Source organism: Vipera berus, assembly GCF_964194415.1.
Source record: "Vipera berus genome assembly, chromosome: 3".
Taxonomy (NCBI): domain Eukaryota; kingdom Metazoa; phylum Chordata; class Lepidosauria; order Squamata; family Viperidae; genus Vipera; species Vipera berus.
Window position 1 is genome coordinate 170,300,377 of NC_138204.1, and position 18,115 is coordinate 170,318,491.

General features: G+C 36.0%; 1 protein-coding gene across 1 annotated transcript in view; it reads right to left on the minus strand.

Moving 5' to 3' along the window:
- ZNF521 (zinc finger protein 521) overlaps positions 1-18,115 on the minus strand; it is a 321,090-nt gene that overhangs the window by 276,059 nt on the left and 26,916 nt on the right. Inside the window, exon 2 of the mRNA XM_081325811.1 lies at positions 1,512-1,691. Within this exon, the coding sequence (XP_081181937.1) occupies positions 1,512-1,691 (180 nt within the window). The remainder of the gene's footprint in view (positions 1-1,511; positions 1,692-18,115) is intronic.

An 18,115-nucleotide genomic window follows, 5' to 3' on the forward strand; every position in this document is an offset into this window, starting at 1 on the left:
TGAAATTATTAGGAACTAAATGTGGATGCTCTGTTGCTAAGAATTCTGAATAATGATACTTTTCATGCTCATGATTATAGTTTTTATTGGACTATTTTGTAGATGCTATATGATCCGATAAACCAATAATCACATATAGTTCATTCCAGGATAATAATTTATTACTGAAGATAGCGTAAACATGTCACCTTTGATCAATATTCAGTAGCTTAGTCAGATCTGAACTTCTTTTATAAGTAAATGAAAAAAATAACGTCATTTGTGTAAGGACTTGTTTTATTTAACTGAATGACTGCTACCAGCACTGAGCCACATATTTCTTATTTAAACATCAAGTTGATGCTGAAACACCTGAATTTCTCTCTCTCTCTCTCTCTCTCTCATATACATATACACACATACACATACATACACATACATACATACGTATACACACACACATACTTATATCCACTTTTATCTTTAGATATCTGGGGAAATAATCAAGATATTTGCATATATATATATTGATTATTTTTCCAGATATCTAAAGATAAAAGTGTTAAGGGAAAAGCATATTAAAGCATAAGTCTCATGATTAAAATGCCTATAATAGCTTAGTCAAATGATTTCTAATCAATACTCATATTAATATTACTAAGAAACTCTGTCAAAATATACTTGTTTAGAATTCACACAAGTTAAAAAAAATGAAACATCAATGACCATTTCTTTCTAATGAGGAGCAAGATCCTCTCGTGAATCCATATTTTTAAACATGAAATGTAGCTGTGAAAAGGAGTCCCTGAGGATTTTACTCCATTAATCATTACTGACTTTAGGGGCAGTGCTCATCTTCATTTCAGGGCCATTGAGCCAATGGAAGACATTTCTGTGGTCATGTGTCTAGCATGACATTAAGGAGTGCTGTTACCTTCCCACTGAAGTGGTACCTATTTATCTACTTGCATTTGCATGCTTTCTTTGGCAGGAGCTGGGGAGAGGATGGGAGCTCACCCTGTTGCGTAGTGCTTGGGTCTCAAACCTGGGCTTCCGGCTTTCCAACCAATAAGCCCAGCATCTTAACTGCTGAGCCACCACACCGCCCCTAAATACAGCTGTACTAAGTTCAAATTTGTAAAAATAGAAGCATTCTATGCCATTTTCTCAGTATAAAGGTAAAGGTTTCCCCGCACATGCGTGCTAGTCATTTCCAACTCTAGGGGCCGGTGCTCATCGGCTTTGAAACAGAGATGAGCACCGGCCCCTAGAGAGAGTTTCTCAGTATAGAGTTTATTAAATTACAGCACCAAAACTGGAGTAGGGTAGAAAAACAGTCAAGTGTAAATGAAGATTCAACCCATTCAACCCTGCCTGAGAATGTTTACTTGAGCCTTTCTGAAGCGCATTTTTTAAAATAAAATAATAACGGATGGAAATAGGGAAGCATTAAGAGGAGCATCATTGCAGAAGAAACCTAAAATCAGAAATAAAACTTTGTAAGCAAATACAAAATGAGAAGTATTGTTTACCTGTCAGTTGACATTGATTAATCTTGTGCTCTGTGATGTCACTCAATGATTCAAACACCTGGAGGCAGCTGTCACAGCTGTGCACAGCTTCTTCCTCTAATTCCTCCCCTTCTTCCGGTCTTTTCTTACAATCTATCAACTCTCCATCGTCTGTCCTGTCTTCTAGTTTACAGTTCAGATCTGAAAGAAAATGAAGATTATGACTCCAAGGTTTTGGGAGAAACAATCCTGTTTAAAAAAATTGGACTTTGGGTGGATTTCTTGTATTATTGTTGTTGTTCAAGCTATTCAACAGGTACAAAAATACTTCTGGCTTGAGGCTGCAGAACATGAACATTATGCTAGAATTTACAGCTCAATAAACAGAGGAAGCATCTATCCTTTCCATTCTCTATTACTTTTCTTCCCAAATACCATTCCCTTCTGCAAAAGGAATGCTTCCATTTGTCACAGTTAATTTTGTCAACTTTAATGCAACTATTGGGGGCTTTTCATCACTTGAATAATTTAAAAGAATAAATCCCTTCTACAATGCAGCACAATCTAATGAAAAAGAGTTTTTTTAAAAAAAAAAGTTCCAGGGAATAAAGCCAGGTTTTAACTTTTTTAATGCTAGAACTAACTTGCTGCCATGAGAATGAAACTGATATTAAGAAAAAGCCAAATGATCAGCTTTTACTGCCAAATAAAATTAAAATTAAAAACCAATGCTTTATTATAGAATGATTTAACCCATCTACTAATTAAATAAGGATGCACTAATCTGCAAAGAATAATTTGCTCTAGAGGCAGTTTTGCATCATTATTTGTCTTAATAAATATAGTAAGAGGTGAACTAAAGATCCAGCAAAGAATCTAGCTATAATTCAGGAATAGAAAGGATGAGTTTAGTTCAAAATATAATTTACAGAAACTGATTCTGACAAATTCCTTGTATAAAGGAAATCTAAGTATCATCCAATACTACTTCAGTTTGGTAAATGACTAGTAAAAAGTCAACAATTTAAAACTTTGTTTTAAACTGATTTGTTTAAACATAACATAGGAAAGATAGCATTTGTATCCTATTTCTGTTTTTCCTCCTTAAAACATTTTAAACAAAAAGAATAATTGCAAAGAGAGAAAAGAAAGAAAAATGAAAAGTAGTGGACAAAATAAAATATCAGTAAATAATTCAAAAAATACAACAGGGACAAAGAGCAAGAGATATAGATGCCCCCTTGAGTTATTTGTAAAAATAATAAAGGCAGGATGCAAATAATTAAAAATAAAAATCTTACTTTAGCATAATTTCTGCAACTAGCTCTTTATCTGAAAAATCATTATATCTTATGTTGCTTTAAGGTTACCTATGCTAACAAAACTGCCAAATTTTCTTGTAAGTACATTTCCAGCATTTGCATCCACAAACTGCAAGTCTAGCAGTTAAAAATACTACTAGGTTATAAGTGACAAAGGAAAAGAAATAATTATCTTTAACTGTTGCAAACTGACCCAGAATCATTAAACATTTGTTGGAAAGCACCATGTGCACAATACATACTATTAGAGATTCGGCTGAAATTCCCAAATTCATCTCATAAAACTGACTCAGGCAAACATGGGCACTCAATCTTAATTTTAACATGACTATTTAAATGCTGCACATAAACTTTACAAAGCTATTTGTTTTAAAGTAACTTTACTTTAAGTGAAGGGAGAATGTGATGCAAGTATACTCAGTGCTTATTATTCATGAATGCTGGCCCTTAACAAAAATCCAATAACAGACATGCAGAGAGTTATATGAAACCTTGCTTAGGATAATCAGTCTTACAAGGACAGATCTATCTATTAGCAGATTTTTTTTCCAAATTATATAATAAAAGTCATTGGGTGAAAAAAGCAGTTACATCTATTTATGCATTCACAGATTTATATCTGCTGGAACAGGAGTCAGGCAAAGTAACATCTGCTGTTACTTTAGAATGTATGTTCTAGCAAAATGCTATGTTAGGTTTTAGGTCAATTCTTAAAAAGGGACAAATCCATGAGACTGGGTTCAGTCACAGCCCCTGTGTGGCAGCTTCTGCCTTCTCTTGATGAATATATTTTCTATTCCTACTTTTTTCTCTGAAAAGGTACTCCTACTATAGTCGTGGATAGTGAAATCAGAGTTACAGACTCATATAAAAGAGTTCTGAGTATCAGTGAAATGGTTCATATGGACTGTAAAACAACTGTTTCAAACTTAAACAGGACATATTGAAATCAAAACCTTTTGCACGTATCCAGCTGGCATCAACTTATACTTTAGACCAGGGGTGTCAAACTGCCGGCCGCGGACTGGCCACATCATGCGGAAGCCGTGCCCACCCCATTGCCGGCAATGACAAAATCGTCCCGATACATTCCACAATGTCACGAGTTTGATATGTCTGCTTTAGACTTTAACTAGAAGCATGAATGCCAAATCAATTCGCTTCAAATACGTTCGGGGCAAATGTTATCACATCAACTCTACATTAGTGTCTTCCAGTATTTTAAAGTAGTTTTAGAGTGGTTCTTATGAAAATGACTATATATTGCCCATATGTATGAGAATTTTTTGATGAATGATGAACTTCAAAATAGGAATTCTACATCTAATTTCCAGGTCTAACATGTTTGCATACAAAATTGAACACATTCTTTTTCTTAATTCTCAGCTACTTTTTATTAAGACAGGCATTATAAAAATCCAGCTCCAGTTTTATGATATTTCAAATGTGATATACTTAAATGAGAAAAATGATTTTCTTTGAAATTACTTTTCAATTAGGGATCGATTTGCATATATGTTCTTATGACCCATTTATCTAAGTTATCTTTCACATACTCTTACCTATCATATCACCACTTCTAAACACTTAAATGTTTCTAAATAAGAGATAACCTTTATTGTCATTTTTTTTTACTGTGGGCCCAACGGCACACATCAAAAAAATGAAATTTAGTTGCCTGCTCTTAAAGTGAAACACATACATGACACACACCTAAACATACTATATACAACATATGTATAGAACCACACCCCTACATATACGTAACAAATAAATATTAAATACTGTCCATCTTGAATATATAACGGAAGGAGGAAACTTGAGACTTCATACTTTCTTAAAGTGCTTTAAGTAGACTTAATAACTTTTCCTTACAGGCAGTGGTGCTAAATGACAGATTTACCAGAGAAATTTAATCTTCAATAGACAAGTGTCAACCTAGATATATTCACCTTTCTAAAACAGAGTTATTTGTGAAAACTTGCATGAGTAAACCAAACGAACAAATCAAAAAAAAATATTCAGAGAGATAATCTTTCTACTTATACCTGTAGATTTGCTACTGATTTGCAACTTTGCAATTGCTACCACAGTGTAAATTCTTAAAAGCTTAACGCCTCAGTCAGAATAGACTAGATGAAAACACCAGACTGACATTTGGAAATCATACTTAATATTAACAATTATTTCAGCATTGTTTATCTACCAATATGACATGCTGCAGAATTACTGAATGCAACAAAAAAGAGCTGTCAAATAAATTCTGCCTATTGATACAGTATATAAACTGCTAGTGTTTTTTATGTTGGTTATTTATATAAATAGAAAATGTAAAAATAGTATATTTTCCCATAGCTTTTTGTGCCCATTGACTTTCTCTCTCTCTTCTTTCTCCTCACAAGAGATATTATTGCTGTAACTTGATCCAATGAAACCTCAACTTTGGAGGATAATGAAAAATACAAATGCTTAAAAAATTAGAAGCAATAAACCTAAGAACACCAATTAACTTCCAGTAAGAGATTGATTCAAGGCTAACCTTAAAGGCAGAAATCCTTCTCTAGTCTTAGAACACTTACTTTTAAAAACCTATACAAAAATAAAATTTAAATTTAAGTAATGACTGTCTAACAGCCATCCCAGCAGACAATATGTATGCTTGAAAAGTCATCTTAAATATTTTTGTCCATGAAGCATAGATCCGTAGCTGAGCAAGAGCCTAAAATGTCACGCTAACCAGGAAAAAAGCCCAGTTTCCAGTCCATTTGACTGCATTTTAATGGACCTCCTTCCAAGCCACTTCTGCATGGAAAAGTGCTGGCAAAAGAAAGGAAAACTAAGAGATCATGTGGTTATAATTATGACCAGGAAAGGAATATTTCTGCAGTTCAGCAGTGAAGTAAAACTCTATCGTTGTCTGCTCCCAACAGTGTCCATTGCAAAACAACTGCCTCATTAAATCTCTGCAGTAAGATTAATATGCCGTAGCTGCACTACATTTATAACTTGGTACTCCATAAAAAGCACATTTAATGGAAACAGCCAGAGCTCTGATACCAAGTATTACTTGAAAAACTTCAGACCATATGTAGAGAACTTCTTATTCTTATTTGTCTTCAAAACAATCAAATTTGAATCAGCTGGAAGACTCTGGGTTTTACTCTTGCCTTAGTCACAAAGTCTGCTTCGTGACTTTGAGCCAGTCACTCTCTCTCAACCCTAGTGAGAAGACAAACCACTTTCAAACATAAAAGTAGTCCTTGACTTGTGACCACAATTGACCCCAACATTTCTGTTCCTAAGTAAGAAAGTTTAAGTGAATTTTGCTCCATTTTATGACCTTTTTGCCATATTTGTTAACTGAATCACTGCAGTTGTTAATAGCATGGTTGCTAAGTGAATCTGGCTTCCCCATTGACTTTGCTTGTCAGAAGGTCACAAAAGGTGATCACATGACCCTGGGACACTGCAACCGTCATAAATACATGTCAGTTGCAAAGTGTCTGAATTCTGATCATATGCCCACGGGGATTCTGCAAAGGTCATAAGTGTGAAAAATGGTCATAAGTCACTTTTTCTGGTGCTGTTGTAACTTCCAATGATCACTAAATGAACTGTTGTAAGTCAAAGAATACCTGTACAGCTAAAAAACAGCTCAGACACAAGTACAGTCAATTGCCAGGATCAACACTGACTCAAAGGCGTTGATCAATCAAGATATATGAATATATCAATAATTTTAATTGAAATATTTCTGTGGCAGAATACAGAAGATAGCTGTCTGCCATACTCTCTCGCAGATATACTAACTGCACTTATACTGTTCTCACGTACATAGTCTCTCTTACTTGAAAGCAAAGTTAAAATGGCTAAGAAGCTGGCAGAATGTTTGTAGCAGAGGAAATGGCTGAGGAGAGACACAAAGCTTGGGCTGGACTAAGAAAGGGAGAAAAGGAAAGTAGTTAAGAACCAAAGGTGGAATTAGGCAGTTTGGAGACGCTGAAAAGTTTCCCAATGATTCCATAATGATTCAAGTTCACAGAGAGCAAGAATATACAGAAAGAGATCTGTCTGTGCAGTGCAGATACCAAGCGAAAGAAAATAATCCAAGAAAAAAAAAGGTCAAGGTTGTGAGAAGTTGCCAGCTAAGCTATAGCTGAATCCCTTGATTAACTCTTTGAGGAATGTAGTAAGAACTAGGAACAGCTTAGGAAAGGCACGTTTTACTAGCAGAAGTAATATTATTTCAAGGAGGAAGATAATTAACCTTGGAATGGTATAAAAACTGTGATAGAACCAGTGGACCATAAAACAATTTGTTACATTCCTTTCAAGGCAGAAGACAGGGAGACGGGAATATGTATGCATTAGCTCAACGCTGCTTGCATAATTGGCCGACTGAAAGGTGCATCTTGTAGAGAAATTAGTATCTACGTGTGTTGTGGTAAGAATGTAGCAAAAACAAAGGGGTAGTTCACAGGTTGTTGTATGCTGAACTTTGACCGATTCATCCTTGCAATTCACTACTATCTTCAGAAATAAATATGTCCCATAAATTTAAAATTATTCAGGTGTGGCATTAGCCTAATTTCTCTCCTTTTTCTATGGTTTTCTTTTACCATGATACAGAATTATATATTTCTTTCTTCCAAGATTTGTTAATTATTTACCTTACAAACACACACATATATGTGTGTGTGTATGTGTGTGTATATAGATAGACAGACAGACAAGATACAGATGATATAGATATAAATGATAGTTATAGGTATAAATATAAGAAATAAATAATAAATTGTGATAATTTCCAAAGCTCTTATCTGGAAGGACGTTTCACTCATCCCATCTGGGTGTTTCTAATAGCACTTAAATATTAAAATATTAAATATTTAAATATTAAATATTAAACCTGAAATAAATAAGGCCAATACACTTTAATATCAGAAAGACAGCATGAATTAGTGAGTGTGTGTGTCTGTATTGTGTCTGTATTTTTCTGACAGCTAAGCCAATCTTAGATTACATGTCAAACAGTCAATAATATTTTAGTGTAAATTACCTAAAACTAAATAGCAACATGGAGTGATATCACGTACTACAGATATTTAAAAACTGACAAGACAAAACACATTGGAAAATATGTTCCTACCCTTACAATAATTGTACAAATTCCTGTTTTCTTTCAAATAAAAATTCATTTCTCCTATCAGTTATATAAATATCCAAAAACATCAGGTTAAAAAAAATAAGAATTTAGTTAAACAACTAATCTGCTGTACTGGACTGCTACTATAGGAAAATATATGATATACAACATTCCAAAAATCTGGACGTGAATCTAATTTTATTGAGAGCAGAAAATCATGAATTAGTTACATTAAAAATTGCATAATTCCAAATCACTTTATCAAAGGATCATCCAGTCTGATCTATCAGCCTTCTTCACCTAGATGCTCTCCAAATATGTTGGACTTCAACTTGACTTTAATCCCAGCAGGCATAAAAATTGTCCTCTGCTGGTTGGGATTATTAGATTGGCAATGATGAAAGCACCTAATCAGGAAAATCTGGTTTGTGCAATTGCAATGTGTATTTTTAGCTTCTTAAATATAAGAAAAGCACAATTAAAGCAGTAGTATTTCTTTTTAAGATTGCTGGGATCCTTAAAATTTAAACCAATACCAATAAAACATACAATACAAACACTTTTTGCACAAAGAATATTTAATTATTATTTCCAGAACAAGTAATCAAACAAACTAAAGGACTTAATTGTCCCTATAGCACAATTTTTTTTCAAAGCAGAAGCAAAAAACTAAAGAACTGTTATAAGAAGCAACATGCTATTAACCTCTATTATAATGAACAGGTCAAATTTCCAGCCTAAAATCTTGCTGACTGAACTAAGTCTTTATCTGCATAACTCCCAGTGACTTAAATGTAGGGATCAGTGACTACTAACAAAATCAGTGGATTAAGATCTAAACTGCATGCTTATTTGTGAAAGTAACCAGCCTGCAGAAATGCCTGGCCATAATCCAGAAATGTGCATGTGCCAGAGCAATGTTAAGTTTAATTCTTCTTTTTCTGCTTCCTTGTGATAAAACTCACACCCCATGTGTAAATTTCCACTATTTTAAAAAATAGGCAGATGATCCTGTGTAAACTGAACGGAAAAATTGGTCTTCTAGAAAATAGATCAATAGCTAATTTGTACACAGATCTGCTTCAGAAGCATAACAGAAGTGTTCTATGTAATGTTCTTTTAAATAACTGAAGGAGAACTCATGTTTACAAAACATGAGTTTTAGAAGTCCATATCTCTCTTTAAATGTTCCATTGTTTTCTGCATGATGAGAACAAACCAAATATGTATCATGTTTTTGGAAGACAGAGCAATATGATGGTAGGCATGGAAATTACCTATTGGCACTGCTGACTGTTCCACTCCTTCCTGGTCCTCTGATTCATTTTCTTCTACTGTCAGGGGAAGATAAAAATAAACAAGAAAGTAGTTAAGTAAGGTAAATGTCTTAAAATATCCAAAACACAGACATTTCTGTTTCACCTCTTTCTGTCTTTAGCTATCACCCCTTTTTATGTTGAAGAATTTTTCTTCCCTGGTACAAGATTATCTAAAAGGAATTTGAATCAAATCTAGAGTCACCTTTGAAACTATTCAAAAATGTTGCACATCTTTAAAAAAAATCAGTCCTGGCCAGAGCAACTGCCACAAACCTTATCCTTACTTGAAAAATCCAGCTAACACAAAGTATCAAGAACTAGCACCTTCTTAACCCATAAATTTGGAAATGTATTACAATTTTAAATTTAATCCAAATATTACTAAATCAAAAGATGTAGGACTTTGAATATAGAACCTGTCTGCTCAATGTACCACATTAGTGCAGATTTCTCATTCCAGTAACCCTTTAAATTTGCCTGAGTTACAGTCGGCTTCATTGCATTGAAGTTATCCCAGGTAATTGACAAGTTGGCTGTAGAACCAGAATCCAGCAATTTGTAAAGAAAGAAAATTACTTCTTTTTAACACCATTCAACTAAGGACAAAATCTACTAATCTGCATAGACTACTGTCTATTGGACCTCTTCTCCAACATTAAAGCAAAGGATTTATGCAACAGTCACAAGCCAAGATGGGCATTTTATTCAAACATTCATGCACACACATACACAAATTACCTATATCGATGTTGTCACAAACTTGAGATAATGTATGATAATAACTATAATTTACAGTGTTATTTTACAATATACTTAACTCTTGATACAATTTTTTATTGAACTGTAGCATAGCGTTGTATAGAAACTAGGTACGTAAGTGAAAAAATAATATATTAATATGGAAGTTATGTCAAGTATTGTGAAAAATAATTAAGAATATTTAGGTAGACAGATTCCCCTATGGATTGCCTAGCTCCTATGATTAGAATACTAGAAAGCACACTCAGCCGATCCCTACTTAAGCCATCATATATATGTGTCATTGCACCTAAATGTTTGAGCCTTCTATTTAGATGTATTTGCTTGCATTTGATGGGCCTCATCTATATGTTTGCCAGATGGTAGCAAAGACAGGTATAAAGTCTCCAAAAAGTACTCTCAATCTCTTTCCTGATATCTAGTAAACAGCAGCAGCACTTTGAGATACAAAGAGTAGACTTTTGAAGAAGTATTCATTCAATTTGTAAGCTTTTACTTAATGACAAAACATGTATCATGATATTGTAATACAAGCTCTATCTTGTATTACGCCTATAGTATTTTATTCTTCTTTCAAAGATGTCTAAGGTACTAAAAAAGTCTTCCTGCCTTCAAGTAACCTTTCAAAAAAAATTAGCAGCATGTTTTAGATGCGTGATGTAAAGGGAATGAATAGTAGTAGGGGGGGGGGAGACATTCTGGTCCTATTTGCAGAATCAAAAAATAAATTATCTTATTTCCTTGCAGTCAGCAACATATTTCAATATTCCAGTAAACGTCAAAGTCTCTGCTTTTACTTTTCACTCATTTATAGTTCTTGGACTCAATCAATGATTTTTTTTCTATTCTTTTTGAGTTTGCAATTACAAAACTGGACTAACAACTAATAGTATTGGTATGAGTCAGGGGAAATATTTTCCATTGCTTACTGAATTATAAGTTCTTAACTTTATTTAATAAATACTGTAAAAAGTGATTCAGAACATACTTGCAAAATCAGGATGCTTTGAACAAGAGGCAAAGTGAGTCTTAGGCTTTTATCTCCTCTTTCTGCTAAAACTTGTTCATAAAATCTATAACAAAGTACTTTTGCCATTTCATTCAAATATAGAAAATGAAGCTTAATAGACAAGAGGTATCAATTTGGGGTATCATTTTGGAATTAGGCCTAATGCTGCTTTTTTTTAATTAAGTAACTGAAACAGGAAAAATTAGTGTATCATCATGATGACTTTAATTCCTTCCTACCTGAGAGAAAGAGGTAGAAGAAAAAGAAAAGTAAAGTAAGAGTCATTACAGCTTTCTGTTCTGACTGGTTAAATAAATGAAGACTACAGAACAATGTTTATAATGACTATGAATTATAAATGCTGAATAGCTACAGAGAAACAAAACAACTCAGAAATATATTTCAAATATTTAAGACATACACATAAATTGAAACATCTATTTCAAAAATATGTTGGAGTATTTTTAATTGGAATGGCTTAAAAATATAAAGCTCAACATAGATCAGATTTAGCCAAAAAGTCAATTCAAGTGTTCTTCTGAATGGCCATTCTGCAGAAGACAAGAACATATCTCCCCACGATATTGGGAGTAAAAGCCCTTCAAAAAACACAAACTCCAGGATGAGCTCAGCAGTTAGCCTGACAATGCCACAAATTCTTAATAATAGTAACTGTGGTGCTAGCATCCTACCTGCTGTGACAGATGTGAATTCTGTAGCACCTGTTAAGATCTATCAAAGCCTTATACTTACTTTCTAAATTTGGTCTATGGAAGCTTATGAAGCAAAATCTCAAAACTAAGCTTTAGATAAAATCAGAAAATCAGTAGCTGCTCTGTCAACTTCACTACTACACTTGTTGTGAATGTTAATGTACTTAAATTAACTAAAATAATTCTAACTGCTCCAAATTAATAAATACTAAACAGAACACACACATACACAGAAACATAATTCAGTACAAAACATTAATAGATCAAGATGTGCAATCATATGAGCCAAAAATAATTCAAGTTACTTCTAACAAACCAATCATATTTTTCATATAATTTACTGTTGCTATCTTTGGAACTTAGAATTGCAAAGAAGACCTTAAGGAAAGCACACACAATTCTTTCATTGTGGAAGTAAGAGGGGAAAAATAGCACAAAGACTTCTTACATTCTATAATACTTCAGAGCATACCTATAATTTCTTCACAAACTGAAATATCCTCTGAACTGTAGTCACTCCTTAAGCAAGCCACACCAAATAAGTTTAGAGAGATAGAATATGTCCTGACACTTGTTAATTAAAAACAGCAAACGATCCAGAGATAATCTTACTAGTATGATGGTTTTATGTCTGCCTGAAGCCAAAAATGGCTTTCAAATTGGAATGGAAGGAAGGAATTATAATTTCCTCTATTCTTTATTGCAATGGTGAAAACTGTTAAGTTTTCTGAAGTTTACAATCTTCATGGAGATCTGTACAGTTGTCTCAAAGATCTATTTGTGGAACACCCTTGTGAATAAGTATCCTGGATCATTTCACAAAATTCTATTCTCACTTTGATAGTTACTTCATGACATAATATCTGCTTCTCTGACTGTACTAAAATAAGTATCCACCTGATTTGCATTTATTAAACATATCACTCATTAGTTGGTTTTTCATAAGCAATGCCATACTTATAATTTAAGAGCAATTGCAATATGCTGTTCCAATATTTTGCAAAATTGCCACGTCTATGGAACTGAAAAAAATGCAGTTACATAAAATGATGATAAAGCAAATGAGAAGCTATGGTGAGAGAAGGTGCACTCTTAAAACACATACAAATGCTGCATCATAGCTCATCTAACCTTTTCCTTTTTTTTTTTTATTGAAAAGTTTTAAAATACAATTTTCCCTTGAAAAACCCCCCTTCCCCCTCCCTCCTCCCCCCCTACCTCCCCTCCTCCCCCCTCCCTCCTCCCCCCTACCTCCCCCCCTCCCCCCCCTACTTCCCAGAGCTGAATACAAGGTATATATATATAAAAAAAAGGCAAACCTAAGCAACCATATACTAACAACTATAAATTCTAAAATCCATCACTCTCTAGCTTATATAGGATAAAACAAACCTTAACAATATTAAATATATATATATAAAAAAACTAGAATAAGAAAAGGACACTCTCTAGCTTATATAGAATGGAACAAACCTTAATAGTATTAAACATATATTAAAAACAGAAAAAAGGAAAAAGAAAAAAAAAACCCTTCTCAACCCTATACTTATCCTAAATAAACTCCATCCATTTTATCCATTCCATGATATAACATTCTTACAAATAATTTTCCAAATTAACCAAGGATCCCAAATCAAAAAACTTTAAAGTCAACTCTTCTGTAATCGACCGTTCCTCTTCCAGTACCACATCTATAATTATTCCAAACACAACAAAAAAGAAAAAAAAAAATTGCAAACAAAACTTGAACTTTAATCCAAAAAAGCTCACCCTTTCCACAAAACCACCAAATATAAAAATATATTGCGTCTACACCCAAATCTTTTCCCCCCTCCCCTACTTGACTACTTGACTATATCGTAAAAGTTCCAAAGACTTCTGCGATTCCTGCTACTTTCTCTTCTTAGATCGTTTTGCAGCAGCACGCGTCACCCTCTGTTTTATAGATTCATCCAACGAGGTTGTATCTTGATCTCCTCCAACACCGTTGTCTTCTATCTGACCATCTTCGGCCTCTTGATGCACTCCTTCTCCAGATCCCTTTCCAGCTTCCAAAAGTGTTAATGGCGTTACATTTAAAACATTATTGTAGAAATCACGCGCTTGCATCACAGTAACCAAACGGTACTTTTTACCTTCGTGCGTCACCATCAACCCCACTGGGATCTCCCATCTGAACCTTATATCTCGTTGCTTGAGCTCTTGCACAAGAAATGTAAAATCCTTCCTTCTCCTTAGAATCTTTGGAGGAATTTCTTTTAAGACCAAAACTTCTTGATTAGCAATCATAACTTTAGTATCATAAGCAGCTTGTATAACTTCATCTCTAGTTTCCCTTTTTGCAAAATATACCACCACATCTCTAGGCAACTTCCTCTGTCTGGCAATCCATGAATTCACACGAAACACTTTGTCCATGCCTCCTTTTATTTCAGATGCTGGCTGTTTCAACACTATTTCAAAAGCCTCAGAAACCAGCTGCTTTAGATCTTCCTTAGTATTCTCCTTTAAGCCTCTAATTCTAATGGCAAACTGCATCTGGAAATATTCAGCAAGACACAGTTCCTTTTCCATTTTATTTTCATTCTCCAATACTTTTGCTTCTAATATAGCATTCTTTTGAGTCAAGTCTTCTAGCTTTTCCTCCAATTCTTCCACACACCGAGCCACTTTACACACTGAAGTCAAGATGTCTACCCTCATCGCTTTGAGCTTCTGTTCCATCCTCTCCTCCATTCTCTCCTCCAATTTAACCTTTTCCTTTATAGTTGCTTCTTTAATCTCACCGCAACACACAATCCCTTGCAAAACAATGATTAGGAGGCATTAGCATTTTCTGTTTGGATGGCAATGCTGCTAACTCCATCACTGAACATTTGTTCAGGGCCAAGACATAAATGGTATACTATAGAATAGAGAATACAAATAATTTCTGTTGTGACAAAGTAAAGTAGATTTGGAATTTGCATAACAAAGGCATACCTCTGGGGCAAAACATTTTAGAGCATTGAAGCAGCTACAGAGAAAGTTTACTCTGGTCCAGTTTCCCCACCACCACCACCAGCGTGTTTCTTGATGACTTTGTACGATGAGAAAAATCATTTCTGAAGAAGCTGGACTTCCAAATAACCTGACACAGCACTATGTAAAGCTTATAGATAACAACGAATTTGTTTGGAAGCTTACAGGTAACTAGTGCAGCAACCAAATAGGCACAGTTCAAAAATAACAATAAACTAATTAAGTAATATTTTTCCATTTAGAATTCAACAAATGAGCAACCCTTTCCCAAGCCCTGCTGGATGACATCACTGAAGAGACAACCACTCTTAGTACAGTACAAATATCCACAGTGGGGAAATATATATATATATATATATATATATATATATATATATATATATATATATATATATATATATATATATATATATATATATATATATACCGCCCTTCTCCTGAAGGACTCAGGGCGGTGTACAGGGCAATAAAAATAAGAATACATTAGTTAAAATAATATTAAAACCCATCAGGCCAGGCCGGCTTGTTCGAATAGATAAGTTTTTAGATCACGCCAGAAGGAGCGAAGGTCAGGGGCCATTCGGAGTTCAGCCGGTAAGCGGTTCCAAAGGATTGGTGCACCCACCGAGAATGCTCTCCCCCTGGGGGTCACCAGCCGACATTCTCTGACCGGTGGTACCCTGAGGAGGCCCTCTCTGTGGGAACGTGGTTTGGATCCCAAGTTTTCACAGTGAGAACTATTCAGTCATTGAGTCAGAAGGCATTCATGTTGAACAAATTATTATTACTACTATTACAAAATGTTTTGCTGTGGAGGCTAATTTCAACAGTGTGCCTTAGAAAGGAAAGGGAACTCCTTCATGATGAATTCTGCAGAAGAATGCAATGTAACAGGACTTACTTTTGTATCAGAGATGTTTCTCCTTCTGCACACAAGTGGGAAACGTATGCTAGACTGAAACTAAATGGCCCATTCCATTTATTCATGACAAGATTGGGAAACATTGAGAGCTTCAAAGCTTGAAAAGACCACTGGCACTTAGAATGTGAGAACTCTGGCACTTTTTTCCACAGAGTCCATATATCTTTTTTTGCTTACCACTTCCCTGAAATATTAGGTAGCCTACTTTTCATATTAAACTGTAAAAAGATGTGGTTGTTATCCATTAGCTTTATATTCCAGTTTTCATCAATGAGCTTGCAATGTATGGAGTGGTTCTTCCTCCATAACAACTCTGAGATATGTTGGGCCTTGACAGATGGTGACTGCTCTGAAATGATCTAGTGAATGCTGGGTCTCAATAACTGCAGTTCCCAGAGCACTGCAAAACCACATTCTTTTGTTACCAGATTTTTCATTTTATTGTAAAAATAAGGGACAAAATACATATATTTCACATGAAAACCAGCTGGGGCTAGTCACCTTTTCTCAGCACAACTCACTTCACAGGGTTTTGTTGTATGGAAAATAGTAGGAAGGAGTATTACTGTAGGTATGTTCACCACCTTGAGTTATTTATAAAAATAATAAAGGTGGGAAATAAATAAAATATTGAGCCTCTAAAATACTTAATACATCTAATTTGTAGTTTTGTAGTTTTATTTAATTTGTATACCGCCCTTCTCCCTAGGGACTCAGGGCGGTTCACAGGGCATATAAATAACAATACAATACAATACCATACAAAAGTTAAAACAAAGATTAAATCAATGCCCAATTAAAAAACAATAAAACAATTCTAAAAACAACAATTTAAAACCCAACTCCCCCATCAGGCCAGACCGGCTAATTCAAATAAATGGGTCTTCAGGCCACGACGGAAAGTTCGGAGGTCTGATGCCATCCGGAGCTCCACCGGCAGTTGGTTCCACAAAGCCGGGGCACCCACAGAGAAGGCTCTCCCCCTGGGGGCCGCCAGTCGGCATTCCCTGACCGGAGGCACCCTGAGGAGGCCCTCTCTGTGGGAACGCACAGGGCGGAGGGGAGTTGAAGCCGGCAGCAGGTGGTCCCCGAGGTAACCCGGACCCATGCCATGTAGGGACTTAAAGATCATAACCAAAACCTTGAACCTCACCCGGAAGACAACTGGCAACCAATGCAGCTCGCGGAGCAAAGGTGTAACATGGGAGTACCGGGAAACTCCCAAGACAACTCTCGCGGCCGCATTCTGTACCAGTTGGAGCCTCCGAGTGGTCTTCAAGGGAAGCCCCATGTAGAGAGCATTACAGTAGTCAAGGCGAGAGGTCACGAGCGCATGAGTGACCGTGCACAGGGCATCCCGGTCCAGATAGGGCCGCAACTGGCGCACCAGGCGAACCTGGGCGAAAGCCCCCCTAGTCACGGCCACTACATGATCTTCCAAGGTAAGCCGTGAATCTAGGAGGACTCCCAAGTTGCGAGCCCTATCCACGGGGGGTAAGAGCTCACCCCCCATAGAAAGAGATGGAATATTTTGAATGTCCCGGGATGCCGGAATGCACAGCCACTCAGTCTTGTCAGGGTTGAGTTGAAGTCTGTTCCTCCCCATCCAGACCCGAACCGCCTCCAGGCAACGGGACATCACAGCGAGGGCATCACTGGGGTGGTTTGGGGTCGAAAAGAAAAGTTGGGTATCATCGGCATATTGATGATACCCAACTCCAAAACCACGAATGATCTCACCCAGCGGTTTCATATAGATGTTGAACAGGAGAGGCGAGAGAACCGACCCCTGAGGAACTCCACAAACGAGAGACCTAGGGGCCGATCTCTGCCCCCCTGCCAACACCGACTGCGAACGTCCCAGGAGATAGGAGGAGAACCACCGAAGAACTGTGCCTCCCACTCCCAATCCCCTGAGACGCCGCAGCAAGATACCATGGTCGATGGTATCGAAAGCCGCCGAGAGGTCTAATAGGACTAGGACAGAGGAATATCCCCTGTCCCGAGCCCTCCAGAGATCATTCACCAGAGCGACCAATGCCGTCTCCGTGCTGTACCCGGGCCTGAAACCCGATTGGTAGGGGTCCAAATAATCCGCTAATTTGTCCCATACATTTCCCAAAAGAAAAAGATCCTACCCAGGTAGGTGATACAATTATAGAATTAGCCACTCCCTCATCTATGGCTTCCAGAATTTTTTTTTTAAACAAACCCTGTATCACCTGGGCATGATAAAAAAAATATAAACTGATTGGGCATGCTGAAGATCCTGTCAGCCAAAGAGTGTCAGCTGTGGGGACTAGAAGACAGACCTTTTCTGCAATAGCCCCTGATCTGTAAAATAACTTCCCTTGGAGATTAGAGTGCTTCAATCCTCTTAGCCTTTTGTAAGACTTCAAAAATTTGGCTGTTTT